We start from the raw sequence: 14,990 nt of genomic DNA, 5'->3' as shown, positions 1-14,990 counted from the left end.
CATGAGCCGGGGATACCATAAGGGAATCCTAAGAGACTCCTGCTGCTACGAGGGAGACCGTGTAGTCTCCGGAACCTGCAAAGCACCCATATCGGAGAGGGACTCCCCCTCACCAAATGAAGGTAGATCCTCCGCATCGGAAGAAGGCTGTGTATCCCGTGAAGATCCCGAAGGGGAGGTGGAAGAGCTCGTAGAAGACGGAGGCACATCCACCAAAGGGGAAAGGGAAGCCGAAGGAGGAGGAAACCATCAATCGGATCCTCAGAGGCCGAAGCCTCATCAAAGATCACATCCCTGCTCACCTCAACCTTCCGTGTCGTCAGGTCGTAGAGCCGATATCCCTTCATGGTCGTGTATAACCCACGAAGATAAGCTTTCTCGACTTAGAGTCGAACTTCGTCTTCCTCTTCTTCTTGTCCACATGGACAAAAGCATCGCACCCAAAGATGCGAAAATGGGACACGGAAGGCTTCTTCCCAAAGAAAGCCTCATAAGGAGTCATGTCCTGTAAAGCCGAAGTCGGAGAGCGGTTGCGAATATGCAGCGCTGTAGCCACCGCCTCACCCCAAAGGAAATGAGGAAGACTCCTATGCTCCAGCATAGATCGGGCCATCTCCACCATGGTCCGATTCGCACGCTCCACCACACCATTCTCAGATGGTGTGTTCGGATGTGAATGCTCCAACCGAATACCATGATCCCTGCAAAACTGAGAGAAAAGGTGAGAAGTGAACTCGCCACCGTGATCAGCTCGAACGCCACGAACCTTGGAAGTTGTTTGGGTCTCCACAAACACCTGCCACTCACAGAAGCGGGAGTACGCCTCGCTCTTGTACTCCAAGAAATAAGGCCACACATAACGACTAAAGTCGTCCACAATCAGCATCAAATACCTTGCCTTCCCAAGGGAGGCCGTGCCCATAGGTCCGCAAAGGTCGGTGTGAACCAACTCAAGCGGAGAAGTAGCCCTCCTAGAAGCAACCTGAGGGTGAGGCTACCTATGCTGCTTGCCCCTCAAGCAGCTAGGGCACAAAGTGTGAAGAGGAGGGAAATCTGGAAGTCCCTCCACCATCTTCCTCCGAGAAGCCCGCCGAAGAGAATCGAGGTTGAGCGTATAGAGCCCACCCTCCTGTGTACCTGTCCAAAGAGCATCACCTGTAGAAGCATCCTCCACTGTGACTGCATCCTGAGTAAAAATGACTCGCGTACCTAGCTGAGTAAGGCCATGCACAGACAATAGGTTAAAACCCAAATCAAGGACATAGAGAACTTTGGCGGAGGAAGACCGCCTGTCAGAAAACATAGGTAGAGTCCCCACGCCTCGAACAGGGACTATAGAATTGTCACCAATGGTGACTGTACCCCCTCGGGAACGAAGATCCTGAAGCCAATCCTGGCGGAAGGTCATATGTGAAGATGCTCCACTGTCTACGAGCCAAGGCTTCTCCAGAGTGGTAGAAGCTAGGGCTGTATCCTCCTCAACAAAGACATCCACAAACGCAGATTCTGTCGTGGCTGGGGCCGCCTTCGAGTCCTTCTCCTTGGGCTTCAAATGGGGATACTTCTGCCAACACTTCTCCTCGGGATGAGTGCCCTTCCCACAGTGGGGACATTTGGGCTTCTTCTCCTTCGCATCCTTCTTGTCCTCCTCCTTCTTGTCCTTGGCCCTCTCCTTCTTTTGTTTCTTCTTCTTGCCGCCACCTGTACCTGCCGTAAAAACCTTGGTGGAGCCACTGGCTCCCACCTCTTTGAGTCGCTCGTCATGCTCCAAGACAAGCGGGGAAAGCTCCTCCCATAGGAGTGTCTCACGGGTCCTCGAGGTGATGAGGCTGGTATAGAAGACATCATAACAGGGTGATGGCAGCTGAGTCAACAGAATCATTGCCAAATCCTTAGACGATATCATACGACCAAGAGAGGCTAACTCGCCTCGCATGTCCTCCATCTTCGTGATGTGCTCCTTCATGGAAGGAGAATCATCAAGACTGAGCATCCGCAACTTCTTCTCGAAGGAAATCTTGTGGGCAAACGTCTTGTGCTGATACAAAGATGCAAGCTTCTTCCACACTTCCGCCGCGGTCTGTAACCTGTGAACATGTACAAGAACAGAATCATGTAGACTCATAAAAAGAAAGGAACGGGCTCGAGAGTTGAGCCTATCCCACAAGGCTGCACGGTCCATAGAGGTGCCATCGGACGAATCCACGGGGGGACGGTCGATGGGCGAAGAAACAAGCTCCCAAAGGTCAAACGTATCGAGGATGCATGCCACCTTGCACGACCAGAGGGAGAAGTTGGAACCATCCAACTTATCTTCCTTCGGAAAGGAAGGGAGAATCGGCACCTGAATGGAGGGAATCAAGGAAGGCATCCGCACATCTGAAGCAGTCTTCACGGAAGATACCTTCACGGTAGATGGAACCCTTTGAGATGCATGGACTGAAGAAGGACGAGTGCGAGGAGGTTCCTCCCGACGTCGAAACTCCTGATAATCCCGCCTCCGCTCAGAGGAATGATGAGAACGGAGCTCATCCTCTGAGTCGTCAAAGCCTGAAAACTGGTAAGACATCTTCCAATCTGCAAAATACCAAAGAAAATTGTGCCGATGTCGAAGTATGACCAGCAGTTTGGTCACCAACCACCAAGACGCAGACTGTGATAGCCTACAAACACCTAGATCTTCAAAACACAAAGCTAACTGATGACGATCACCAAAAAAGAGACCACCAGCACCAGGACACAGCCAGAAAATGAGTCGCTAGCAGGAAATGTGCCGCCAAGAGTGGTAGCGACCATCAGATCTGCAAAACGCAGGCTGATGATGTGTCGCCCAGCAGGAGGGACAGCCTAATGGAAAACGCAGGGAAGAAGGGTCGTTGGATGACGTGGCAGCCTCGGAAGACAGCGTCTACAGCAAACGCAAGAAGAAGAGCCTCCTACAGGGGCCGCCTGGGCAGTTGTAGATGAGATGACAGCAGCAGTGAGGTATCTCTCCACGTGGTTATGTCCTCCGTGCTCTCAGTCAGGCAATGATACCATGTGAGAGTGCGCAACGGAAGAAGAACACGAACACAGAGGAGGGGAGAGAGAAAGCAGGGTATGAAGGAAGAAAGTCTGCACTGACTGAGATGAATGCTGAATACACTGAAATGGACGGAGCAGTCCCTGCAGCAGCCCGGAGCGTCAGTGAGGGCACCAGAACAGACTGAAAGCAATGACAGCACCAATGCCGAAGTGGGAGAGGACAGAGAGTGTGCTGAACCTGCAGAAGACAATGCTGGGAATGACTGGGGGGCTGCTATATATAGCCCCAGGCCAGAAAACTGACCGACCTGCCAAATCTGGCCGACCTGCCCAGAAATCTGAGCCGACTGCACACTAAAAAAGCCCAGTGTGGGCTGTGTGACTCCTGAAGGCTGAATGCAGACAAGAACAGAAACTACTAAGCTGATAGAGCTCCTCTGTCTCCTGTCAGACTCTAACAGGAGCTCACAACCAGGAGATGACAGACTGAGATAATAAAAGAGCAGGCTAACAAGGTTAACCAAAATGGCTAGGTTTATTCCAACTTCAACTGATGTTAAAACACCAAAATTGGCTAGATTATTCATAGAGAACATATACCAATTGTATGGCCATCTCCAAGGAACCTAGAAGAGCTGCAGATCTTCCTAGATTTATCTGGATTTTATCGTAGATTCATTCGAGATTATGCCAAGATAGTTGTTTCAATGACGGACCAACGTAAAGGGAAGGGGAAGAGCTTTAATTGGGAAACAGATCCAAAATGAAAGTTTTCAAAAACTTAAGGTAGCTATTGCTACAGCTCCAGTACTATTAATTGTGGTTCCCAATAAACCATTCGTGGTTGAAGCTGATGTCAGTGATAGGATTGTAGACGCCGTCTTATTACAAGAGAGTCGACCAGTTGCTTTTGAAAGCAAGAAATTAGACCGTGCAAAACAGAATTATTCCGTTCATGAGAGGGAGTCGTATACAATAGTACATGCAATGAAGAAATGGAGACACTATTTGTACGGTGCCAAACTTTAAATCTTGTCTGATCATGAAAGCATTAAGTGGCTTAATGACCAACCGGATCTACAAGGGCGTAAAGCTAGAAGGGCCAAACTCCTTTAAGAGTCTAACTATGAGATAAGGTATAGAAAAGGAAAGTACAATATAGTGGTTGATGCACTCAGCAAAATGCCCATCATAAATGAATTGAGTTTTACTCAATTCACTTCCGATTTGCTTGAATCCTTAAAAGGGAAATGCTAGGTTGATCCGGCATATTCCAACATATGGGAAGCAATAGAAAATGGAGATCCAAATGGAAGGGTCTTCACTGAGGAAGGAACATCCAAGGATGTTCAACAAGGAAATGGAGTATCAAGGGTTGCTCAAATGGGATTGAAGTGGAAGAACTTTACCATTGATACTGGTTATTTACTCTACAAGGGTAGAGTATGTGTCCCGAAAGATGAAGAAATAAGGTGCCAGATACTCTTTGAGTATCATGATACCCCTAGTGCGGGACGTCCAAGAGTTATTAAGACTTATAGTCTTATTAAAAAGCAGTTCTATTGGCCTAGAATGAATAAGGACGTCTTTGGCTATGTGGTCAAATGTAGTAAATGCCAAGTTAATAAAGCTAAAAGATTGAAAATGGGAGGACTTCTCCATCTATTAGAGATTCCTTCAGGAAAATGGGAGCGTATCGCCATGGACTTTATTGTTGCATTACCCAGAACACAGAGGGGGCACGACTCTGTGTGGATGATTGTGGATAGGTTAACCAAAATGGCTAGGTTTATTCCAACCTCAACTGATGTTAAAACACCAAAATTGGCTAGATTATTCATAGAGAACATATACCAATTGTATGGCCTTCCGACAAATATAGTTTCTGATCGCCATAGAAAATTTGATAGTCAATTTTGACGCGCTATATTTAGGAAGTTGGATACTAAACTTAGCATGAGCACGGCGGAGTACCCACAAACTGATGGGCAAATTGAAAGGGTTAACCAAATCCTTGAAGATATGTTGAGAGCATATGTAAGTAAAAGGCAAACTAATTGGGAAGAGTATTTACCGATAGCAGAGTTTGCATATAATAGTGCCAAGCACTCTTCCACTGGATATAGTCCATTTATGCTAATGTATGGGTTTCAACCCAGAGCTCCTTATGCAATAGGACTGCACAAGGAAAAGGTTCAAGCACCAAAGGATTTTGGAGAGGATATGAATAGTATGTTTAAATTTGCTCAAGAAAATATTAAGAAAGCTCAAGACCGAGCTAGAGCTTATGCAAATCCTCACCGAAGAGACATCTCCTTTGAGGAAGGGGAATTGGTCTATCTTAAGGTGCCTGAACAAACTAAAACCATGAAAACGGAACAATGTCCAAAGCTTTCACCCAAGTATTATGGTCCTTTCACAATACTTAAGAGGGTGGGGAAACAAGCTTACAAGCTCCAACTGCCTGCTGGTAGTAAAACCCATCCAGTTTTCCACGTAAGCAAGCTAAGAAAGAAGCTAGGTGATATGGATAATCTAATCTTAAATGATAACATTGAGGAGCTATTAGGTGACCAATCTATTCCACATGAACTAGAAAGAATTTTAAATGTTCATAACACACGAACAAGGAATACTATTTACCAAGAATATCTAGTGAAATGGAAAGATTGTTCAGAAGAAAGCTCAACATGCGAGCAAGTAAGTACTTTAAGGAAACGGTTTCCCAATTTACAGTTGGACCTTCCAAGTATCGTTTTCGAGGACAAAACCGATTCTTGAGGAGGAGGAAATGTTACATTAACAAATGTAACTTATTGGAAAACAAGCACAAGAGATTTCTTGTGCTTCCTCAAAAGGATTGACAGAGCTCAGTGGGGCATGGACAAAAGACAGAAAACAGTCTCGTATTACTGTCAAACACGTAATATTCATCATCAACACCTAGTAGTTATAGGGATAGCTTGCTTCTTTTGTGAAGGCTTTGGAACTAACCATTAGTCTCCCATCTATTATCTATTATTTAATCAATCGCAATCCATCTTTTACACAAACAATTCAATTTTTTTAATTAAAATTTTATTGTGATTCCATCTGCCTTTGCAAGACTTGATAGGCCACTCGACACCCGATGTGCACACTTTGTCTGATACCCTAGCCTCTCTAGAGACGACTACTTAGAATCCCCTGGTAAGATAACCATCACCTCTGTAGTCTTGGTAGGCCATTGGGCAGCCCTCGTGTAACTTTGTCTAATGCCCTGGTTACTTTGGGATTGGACACCCTGGAAAATTTTTTAAAAAAAAATTAAAAACGCACAAAACTTTGGATTGGCCTTCATTTCTAACTCAATTTTTGGGCCTAAGAGGGAGAGTCCAACTAAAATAAGCATTATAAACTAAATTTTCCTCTTGAAAAATCCTAAATTTCTTGATTAATTAAAAAAACTAAAACAAGACCGGTTTGAGAGAGTTTAAAACAAGGAAAGATTCGAGGTCCAAAAACTTTCTATAAATAGGCAGGCTGCCCTCCATTCAGCCCAATCTCATTCTTGCACCTCTCAAACTCTCTAGCTTCGCTGTCTACACCCACTTCAAAGAGGATATATCAATCGAGACTGCCCAACCTCGTCTCCATCCATGCAATTCATATTTCCAACCTCTACCTCACAATCCATGCCTTCTATTATTGCTCCTTGTTATCATCAGCCCTTCAAAGGCTGCATTTGCAGCTAGTGGTAGTTTTCAAATTGCATTCACATCACAGTAACTGTATTCTCTTGAGGTCATACTTTATTATACACTTTTATTTATGTTTCTACATCAGGGTATTCCTTTACACAACTATCTAGACTGTTGTAAGTTACTCCAAGTCAATAATCAACTATTGTCTCCTCTCCCAAAATTGTCTGAAATTACTCTTCCTAGCCTTACCTGGATCTATTGATGACTGCTTGCCATGTGATAAACCTACCCATATGAACTCAATCTCTAAAAATGCATTTCCACTCAATTGTAATCGTCATAAGTAACATTTGTTTATTACATTTGTTTTCTTTGCCCTTACTATATATAAAGAAAAGTGAATTAAAGTTGGCTACTAATGAGCAGCCACAAGTCATGGTAAACCCATACTATGGATTAAAGAAAAAATTATACACACTTCCACCTACATGACCTGATTGGGTGCCTGTGACCAAAACTTAAGCATATCAAGGCCCATCTTGCAAACAAAAAGAATTAATGCCCTAAAGTATGTGTCGAATCCACAATATAGACCGTTATAATCAGCAAGATGGCACAACCATAAAATGTTTGTACAATGTGTATACGTAGACTGAAAGCTTAAAATGCACATATCTTTACATAGATAACTTACATGAAGATTTCAACATTGTTTTTGTAATATACTCGTAAAGAGCTTTCACGACACCCATATTCAGGGGATCCCTAAAGTTAGGAACCTTGGATTAGCCTAAAATTGCTAGTCCTAAAAAGTAGGAATGACGTTTTAAAAATAACAAGTTTTATTTTCTAGCTACTACTTACTAAATTCGGATATTTCTATTCTTAACAATACTCAACTCAAAAAGAAAGGCTATAGAGAATACACAAGTATCAAGACACTTGCTATACAAGCTTCCAAGTATCCTACCACTTGAAACACCTCATAACATGTTATTGGACACTTGTTTTGTGACACTTCACTTTTCATTTTTCCACTAGCTCTCTCCTTCTTCTATAAAGAGAGCTTATTTTTCCTAATTCTACATCAATTTTCTTAAAGTAAACTCTTACACCACAACTAAGAATAGCCTATAGTTGGCCCTATGCATCTACATCATCATTCTTCACTTCTCCATCATCAAATGCCTTTATATTCTCTCTTCTTTCACTATTGTTTTACAAGATCAAAACCTATAGATTCATTGCAACACTTTCTTCTCTAGCTCTTCTTTCATTTCAAAAACAAAAAATAAGCATCTATCAATGTATTATTCTTCATCAACAGAGAAAGATCAATTTCTCTCTTTTACTCATTTATTTAAAAAATCGATTATTTTTAGTACATAGTAATTGATACATGTGCATGTATGTCTTTACATGATCTTCTAAGAGTCAAAACGATTTCTCACTCTCAAGTTAATTGCAACTAAGCTCTTTTCCAAAAGACTTGGGTTGAGTAAAAATACACTTTTTCATAAAGGAGACACAAGGGGAGAGGAGGTGAGGAGGGATAATGAAGCCTATCTTCAATCCTCAATCTTATCTCCATTACTTTTACACTTCCATGGCTATTAGTTTCTAGATAATTGTCATACTCACCTTTAAGTATTTGTTTTCTCCATTTCTTAAAATATTAAGTCTCAAGAACAAACGAATATATATTATAATTATTGAGCACACGAAGTTGTTTAGGACATTGACAATAATCCAATAAATTGATAAATACTTGGTCTTGTCCAAGTTTTGAGCACTACCCAGTCTCAAGCTTAGATTCTTAATCTCTTTGATCTTGAAAGCATCGAAAACTTTCATAAACCTTAGTCCAAGACATTAAATGACTTAATTTTCTAATCCCCATAGCCCCCGACATCATTACCAAAAAGTATGCCGCATTGGTACCATAGTAGCATTTGCAACCCTTATAGCAGGGTTTCCAAAAGTAACTCCAATTTCAGTCTACTTAATGTCTCTAACCACGATATATACCAAGCATGCACAAGCACCTAACCCCAGCAACTTTTGTCGATGTTCCCACTATCCAAGTTGGGCTTTTCCGTCACCATGACTCACATTCAACTTAATCTAGCATATACACAACTGAATTATCCCAATAGTAATAAGTTAGAAATTCACAAACCCATGACCAACCTTTGCAAAATTTTGTAACCTTTCATCAAACAGAAACTCCCTTAATTGATGCCTTTCATGTTTGGACTTGGGCAAGTAGATTATGCTAGGCTTTGCCATCCAAACATTATAAGAAGTGTTTAAATGGTCTCTCCCTAAAGCTACTTTCAAGAGTGGATAGAAATCCTTGAATTTGAACGGTACTTGAATGTCAAGTTCTTGAGTTGCAAAATTAAGGCTCAAGTCATCTTACCAAGTATGAAAAGAAAAGAGTCAACACTTTTGACTTTGAAAGAATCAAGTGTACATTAGTGCTTACATTCCTTATGTTTATTTTATACCACTTTCTTTTTGGTTTTTTGCTACTCACTTTTGTGATGGGATCTTTTTTAGAGTATCATGGAGAGACCTTGGGATAGATACTTTCAATACTATCAATACAATCGCATACAAGTTAAGAATATGATTCATTCAATAAAAACAATAATTTTATGGAAATTTTTGAAGCTTCTTGAGTGGATAATAGCATAGGTTCACATAGAGCGCTATCATAAATAAGACATACTTTTTTAAAAGAAAAGCAAGCACTCAAATAAAAGAAAGAAACTCTCATGTACATAAGAACTTGAAGCACGTGAGAAAAAAACAATTCTGATCTCTCGTTACCTTAGCAGCAACAGAGTTTGGATATTTCTTCTGCAAGTCAGCATACAATTCATCCAGCTTCTGCAGCCCCTCAATATTATCTAGTTTTCCTTCCTCAAAATCCAATCCTAATGCCTTCTGTAGGCCTTCATAGTATCTGCCAAAAAATGCAAAAGAAAGATCTCACAAATCCTTGCTTGCGATGCACGCACATATACTCAGGAAACAAAAGCAAGTGCATGCCTTCTCATGACAATACCAGAAATTCATCATGATAAACAGCACTGGACATTGAATATCAAAGACTTTGTGCTTCCAAAAAAAATGGCATGTTAATGTACAGTAAAAAATGACAAAATATAAGCAGTAAACTTGAAGAAAGTGAACAAGTCGAAGAGATTCTGTAATGCTATACAGTTCTGATATAGATATGGTTGACATACAGTTGACAAAAGATATATTTTATGTGACAATGAATATGAAAAAACTCTCTACACAAAAGCCACATGCAGAAGCACAAAACAAACAATGCACGGCTATTTGAATGTCTATTCATAGAACAATATACTTTAACCTCAGTTAAGGAGCCCCAGTTGTAAGATCAATTAACCTTCATTCAAACACCAAGGCGTGTAATCGTTAAAATGTGATATCAGAATAAGAAAGATGTTGGACCCAGAATGTGCACTGTATTAATCCAATGCCATATTGCATGGCTTTACAACTGTCACAGGCCACCTAATCTATGAGACATCAATTTGTACACACACTCCAGTTACACTGAACAGTGTCTATGACAGAAAATCGGAAGAGGAAAGATGACCTCAGGGATCCAGTTACACTGAACAGTGTCTATGACAGAAAATCGGAAGAGGAAAGATGACCTCAGGGAAAAACCACAAACCACTATGGAACAACTTTTATACAAGCTTCAGCTTTATAATTCTAAGGCGTACCAAAAAAGCAGTTGTATGTGTGAGTTAATCCACGTGCAGTTGTCATGTAACTTTAGCAACCACTTGCAAAAAACACCCTTTCCTGATTAATGACACAATCTTCACAGTTTCTTTCACAATTTTCATCACTGACCTGTAATTCTCTGAGTTTAGGTTCAGAAGTGAGTAATATGTTTCCTTAGCTTCATTGAAACGTTCAAGCTTAACTAGCAGTGAAGCCCTAATTTCCATTACTCCTAGTTTATCAACCTGCAAAGTTAAAGCTATCATGTTACAAGCATGCAACTGTTCAGCTGACTCGAAAACTCATACCATCCTCATAACATCCATTGAAATGAGAAGCTGAACTCTTTTATGCTGGAAGTAAGTCCCTTGACTATCATAGCAATACAAAAAGACTCTTACAATTTTTATTTGTTTGTTATTAAGCTCTTCCAATGCTTTTTCCAGAGCTCCAGCCTCTTCAAGAAGAGATACCTGATAGTACAGTACAAGCAACCAACAATTGACGGAAATATGATCAATAGCTGATAATTTACACAACGAACTAAATCCTCCTGTAAGATTTAATAATAATAATAATAATAATCACTCTTCGAGCAGCAATGCCTAATCAAATCAGGGGAATTTTTCAACAGAGCTAACCTTATACAAAAGCATTTCACTGTGCTCATATCTCTCATTGTCAGGAGGATAATCTTCCTCTAGAGTGCCTTCATAAGCATTCAATATATCAACTGCCTTCCCTGGGCTGTACAGGAAGAATTAAGACTTCAGTAACAAAGCTATTTAGATAGTGATAGCTTTAACTTCCAAAGTTAATGACGTTACTAGGTTCTTCAAACAAACAAACAAGCGCATGCCACATTGCACTCACTATTGAATAAATGAGTCTGCTGCAGACAACAATTCGCTCATTCTATTCACATCATAGCTCATTCATAATTCATTATCTGCCTCGTTCCCGACACATCATGCCAGCCAAATGTACAACTAGAAACTTGCACAATTAATTTCGAATCTCTTTGAAAAATTTAATACTTGAAACGGTTCAAATGGCAGTGTCAAATCTCAGAGAATATGTTCAAGCTTGGTGGAGGCATGGTAAGTCATTACTGTACAACACTAAGTCATAGACATGGAAACAAATGGAATTGACATGGTTCTGATCGTGTAGCCTTATGGCCCTAAGGGACCCACAACTACAAAGCAAGTAATGAATCACTTCATAAATCCACATAACTCAAAAGACTTCAGTTTCCTACACGCATAATGAGCTCTATGTCTTGCATTTGACACTCCACCCAAATATGCTGCTCACACACTATATAAAGCACTGAGCCTTGTACTTGACAACCCAAATAGTGTTGTAAATATTAAGGTAAATGAGGAAGCCACAGCAAAGCAGCATTGACAACAAATTCCCAAATCAATTCAGAGTTCACGAAGATCCTACCTACTCTACTTTAGAAATGACCTATTCATGTCAAAAGCAAGCACTGACGATGAATACATGACCTGGAGCTACAAATTACAAACATTTAATCAATATGATTGAGTCTGCACTACGAGAACAGCAGCACTAAAGATTGAGGGTCGCCAAACACACACCAAAATTGATAGCCACAACAATAAGCATGTTATACTTATGCACTAGATATATCTAGGCTAAGACTCCACGTGGCAATACAGTTTAGACTTTATGACAGCCAAAAGACAGCTTAAAATAGCAGAGCTTTCCAATAATTAGGTCTCTAGTGACTTATTGTGGAATTGCAGCTCCAGACAAAGACAAGTAGTGGAGAAAACTATTCCATACATGAGGGATCTTCAAAGAACAAGAAAAACTCTAAAAGCAGCTGCACTATCACCAAGAATTACTGGATACCACGAGGAAAAAAACAGGATCAGGAAAACAAAAAATAATCATTGGCATGACAAGTTGTCAACAGTTTGAGGGGGGGTATGAACATACTTGGAGTTTAAATGATGGGCTATTGCAAAACCAATCCAATAATTGCGATGATTTGGCTTCAAACTTAAAAGGACTCTGCATGTATCTACATATCCTCCCAAATCACGCATTTGGGCCTGCATTGCACTTATTTTCAGTGACATGAGTAACTTTATAAAAATCTATAGAGAAGTTGAAAGTGAGCACATATACATAACACTGCTACTGCCTCAAATGTTAGAGCCTAAAACACCAGCCTTCTGGTACAGAAAATCCAATAGCAAAACACCATTCAAATTTTCATAAGCATTCACAATTCCCATAGACTTCCAGCACACACAGGTAAATAAAACAAGTTTCATTTTGGTAAAACAGTCTAGAATGTGCAACCTAGTCTCACTGAGTGAGTAGAAAATGCATACAGAGCACTGGTTAAACAGTGCACTCCTCTGCACCCATAAACTACATCACGATTCTGCAATAACAACTGTTAATTTCTGCGCCACAATATAAAAACTGCATAACAAAATTTCAACAAAACAAACACGTATGATAAGGTCAAGCAACAGACCGCATTGCAGATGAACCTTGATAGTTTTAGAAGCCACTACTACATTCTGCTTTAAAATTTGAAATGCACCTGCAGAAGGGAAAGATCCCGTAAAATTTGTATGTTCTCCGGGTCAATTTTCAAGGCATTTCGATAGCATTTAATTGCTTCCCTGTATTCTCGGTCCGACCGATATAAAAGACCATACACATGCCAACACACATGACTCTTCAAGTCATTCTGTTCAAAGGGAAAAGAGTAAACAGAATTCAATGCTAATCCAAAACATGTCAAAGTATCACAGATTGAAGGAAGAATGTAAAACCTTCAAGCCTTTTCGCACAAGTTCATAAGCCTCAGCCTTGCAGTCCATACAATTCAAAGTCAATCCTTTCATTGCCAATGTTTCTGTACAAATGGCAGGCAGGACAGGTTTCATGTGTTCACGTGCATAGAATTACATAAGGAATCCTAACAAAACCTTAATCATCAAAGCGAGCTGGCAAAACAATAGATGTGCAACTGTATGAAGAACTACATAATATGATAAACCAAACAATGTACCTCCATGTTCAGGAAACTTCTTAAGGATCTGATCAGCAGCCTTTAAACCTTTTTTGTACTGCTTCGTTTCATAAGATTTCTGTTGGACAGTAAGACAACAAGTAAAATGTAAAGTTATTGCAACTTCAAAACATTCATAAGCATATTTGGATTGTCTTGTTTGAAACTCCATCATGCCTCGATAACTCAGGCAACTCACTTTTCAAACTCCTAACAGCCTGAGTAAATTTTGGTAGTGCTCATTCACTGTTAGCAATAGAAAATAAAATTCTATTGTAAGATCTCCTCATCCTCACGCACTTGGATTGGATCTTCAGTCATTCAGTTAAAACTGCATGGAAGCTCAAAGGGGTGAGGGAGAGCAAGATGCCTTTCTCCAATGTTGGAGCCAGATCCCTTTCTCCACCCTGTAGAAGATGTTGTGTGGTGATGCCAGCCACCAATAATGATCACTCCCAACCTTATGTGTGAGGATGCTAGCCTTTGAACAGAGTCTAGCAGCACATATTTACCCATTGATATACAACCTTCTTGTGCAGTTTTAGAGCCCGAAGAGCCTGACTGATAGATGGATCTAATTCTCAGGGAAAAAAGAGAGAGCTTGGGATACTTGCTTTTATGTCTAACTTTGTCAAACTTAAGTAAGGCCTCCTGCAGGTCTGTGTGTCTTATACACAAAACTTCCTATTTCAAGAGGCAAAAATATTTCACCCCTAAAACATTTTGTTTCAACAGCAAAAACACAGACAGATGTGCAGCAAAATACCATTTCTAAAAACCATTTATAGAGGTAATATTTAAGAGTAGTGGCAGTATAGTCAACTGAAATACAGCGTTTCAGTAACTACTGAGACATTTCAGTAATAAAGCATGTAATGCTACTCGATGGCAGGCTCAAAGATAACTTTTCCAAATTTTTCAATTCATGCAACCGGAAAACTGTGTCAAAGGCAGACCAAAAAAAATCCACATGGGACAATAAACAGCAGGCTCAAGCTATGAGGGAGAAGGTCAACCTTTACAAATGTGGAATCCAAAAAACAGAAGAAAGACACACCCCTATGAGCAGAAAATCTGAGAAAGTAGAAGAAAAAGAGATTGGACAATCACATGGTGCAAGTGTTCAACCCTTATACAATTCCTGTATTCATTAACATATCCCCAACGTGAGTGGTGATATTTTGGAGTGGGGAAAAGTGAAAGATGATACAAAAAGTTTGCACTTTTAAAGCATGAAAACAATTATTTGACTTTAGCAGATTAAAACTATAGTTGGCTTCCAGCAAACATAATTGCACTTTGTGATAAGCTTCAAATCATATGCACTCTCATTACCCGGGCACAAAGACAGAACAGACACATCTTAGGCATGCAAGCAATCAATGCAGCATTAAGTTCAAGCAGTTTCCCTACACCAGGCTTTGGTTACAGCAAATAACAACTCG

General features: G+C 40.5%; 1 protein-coding gene across 1 annotated transcript in view; it reads right to left on the bottom strand.

Moving 5' to 3' along the window:
- Positions 1 to 14,990, bottom strand: part of EMB2753 (tetratricopeptide repeat (TPR)-containing protein) — a 46,222-nt gene that overhangs the window by 30,501 nt on the left and 731 nt on the right. The window contains exons 2-9 of the mRNA XM_087690688.1: positions 13,546 to 13,624; positions 13,307 to 13,389; positions 13,072 to 13,221; positions 12,453 to 12,568; positions 11,123 to 11,228; positions 10,883 to 10,954; positions 10,611 to 10,726; positions 9,543 to 9,678 (exon numbers count right to left, since the gene is read on the bottom strand). Coding sequence (XP_087546814.1) covers positions 9,543 to 9,678; positions 10,611 to 10,726; positions 10,883 to 10,954; positions 11,123 to 11,228; positions 12,453 to 12,568; positions 13,072 to 13,221; positions 13,307 to 13,389; positions 13,546 to 13,624 — 858 coding nt within the window. The remainder of the gene's footprint in view (positions 1 to 9,542; positions 9,679 to 10,610; positions 10,727 to 10,882; positions 10,955 to 11,122; positions 11,229 to 12,452; positions 12,569 to 13,071; positions 13,222 to 13,306; positions 13,390 to 13,545; positions 13,625 to 14,990) is intronic.

This window comes from Lygodium microphyllum, chromosome 13 (assembly GCF_053477565.2).
Source record: "Lygodium microphyllum isolate KBCC chromosome 13, Lygodium_microphyllum_v1.1.10, whole genome shotgun sequence".
In the NCBI taxonomy this organism is placed as follows: domain Eukaryota; kingdom Viridiplantae; phylum Streptophyta; class Polypodiopsida; order Schizaeales; family Lygodiaceae; genus Lygodium; species Lygodium microphyllum.
Note: the sequence above shows the minus strand (reverse complement) of the source record. Positions and strands in the feature narration are given on the sequence as shown.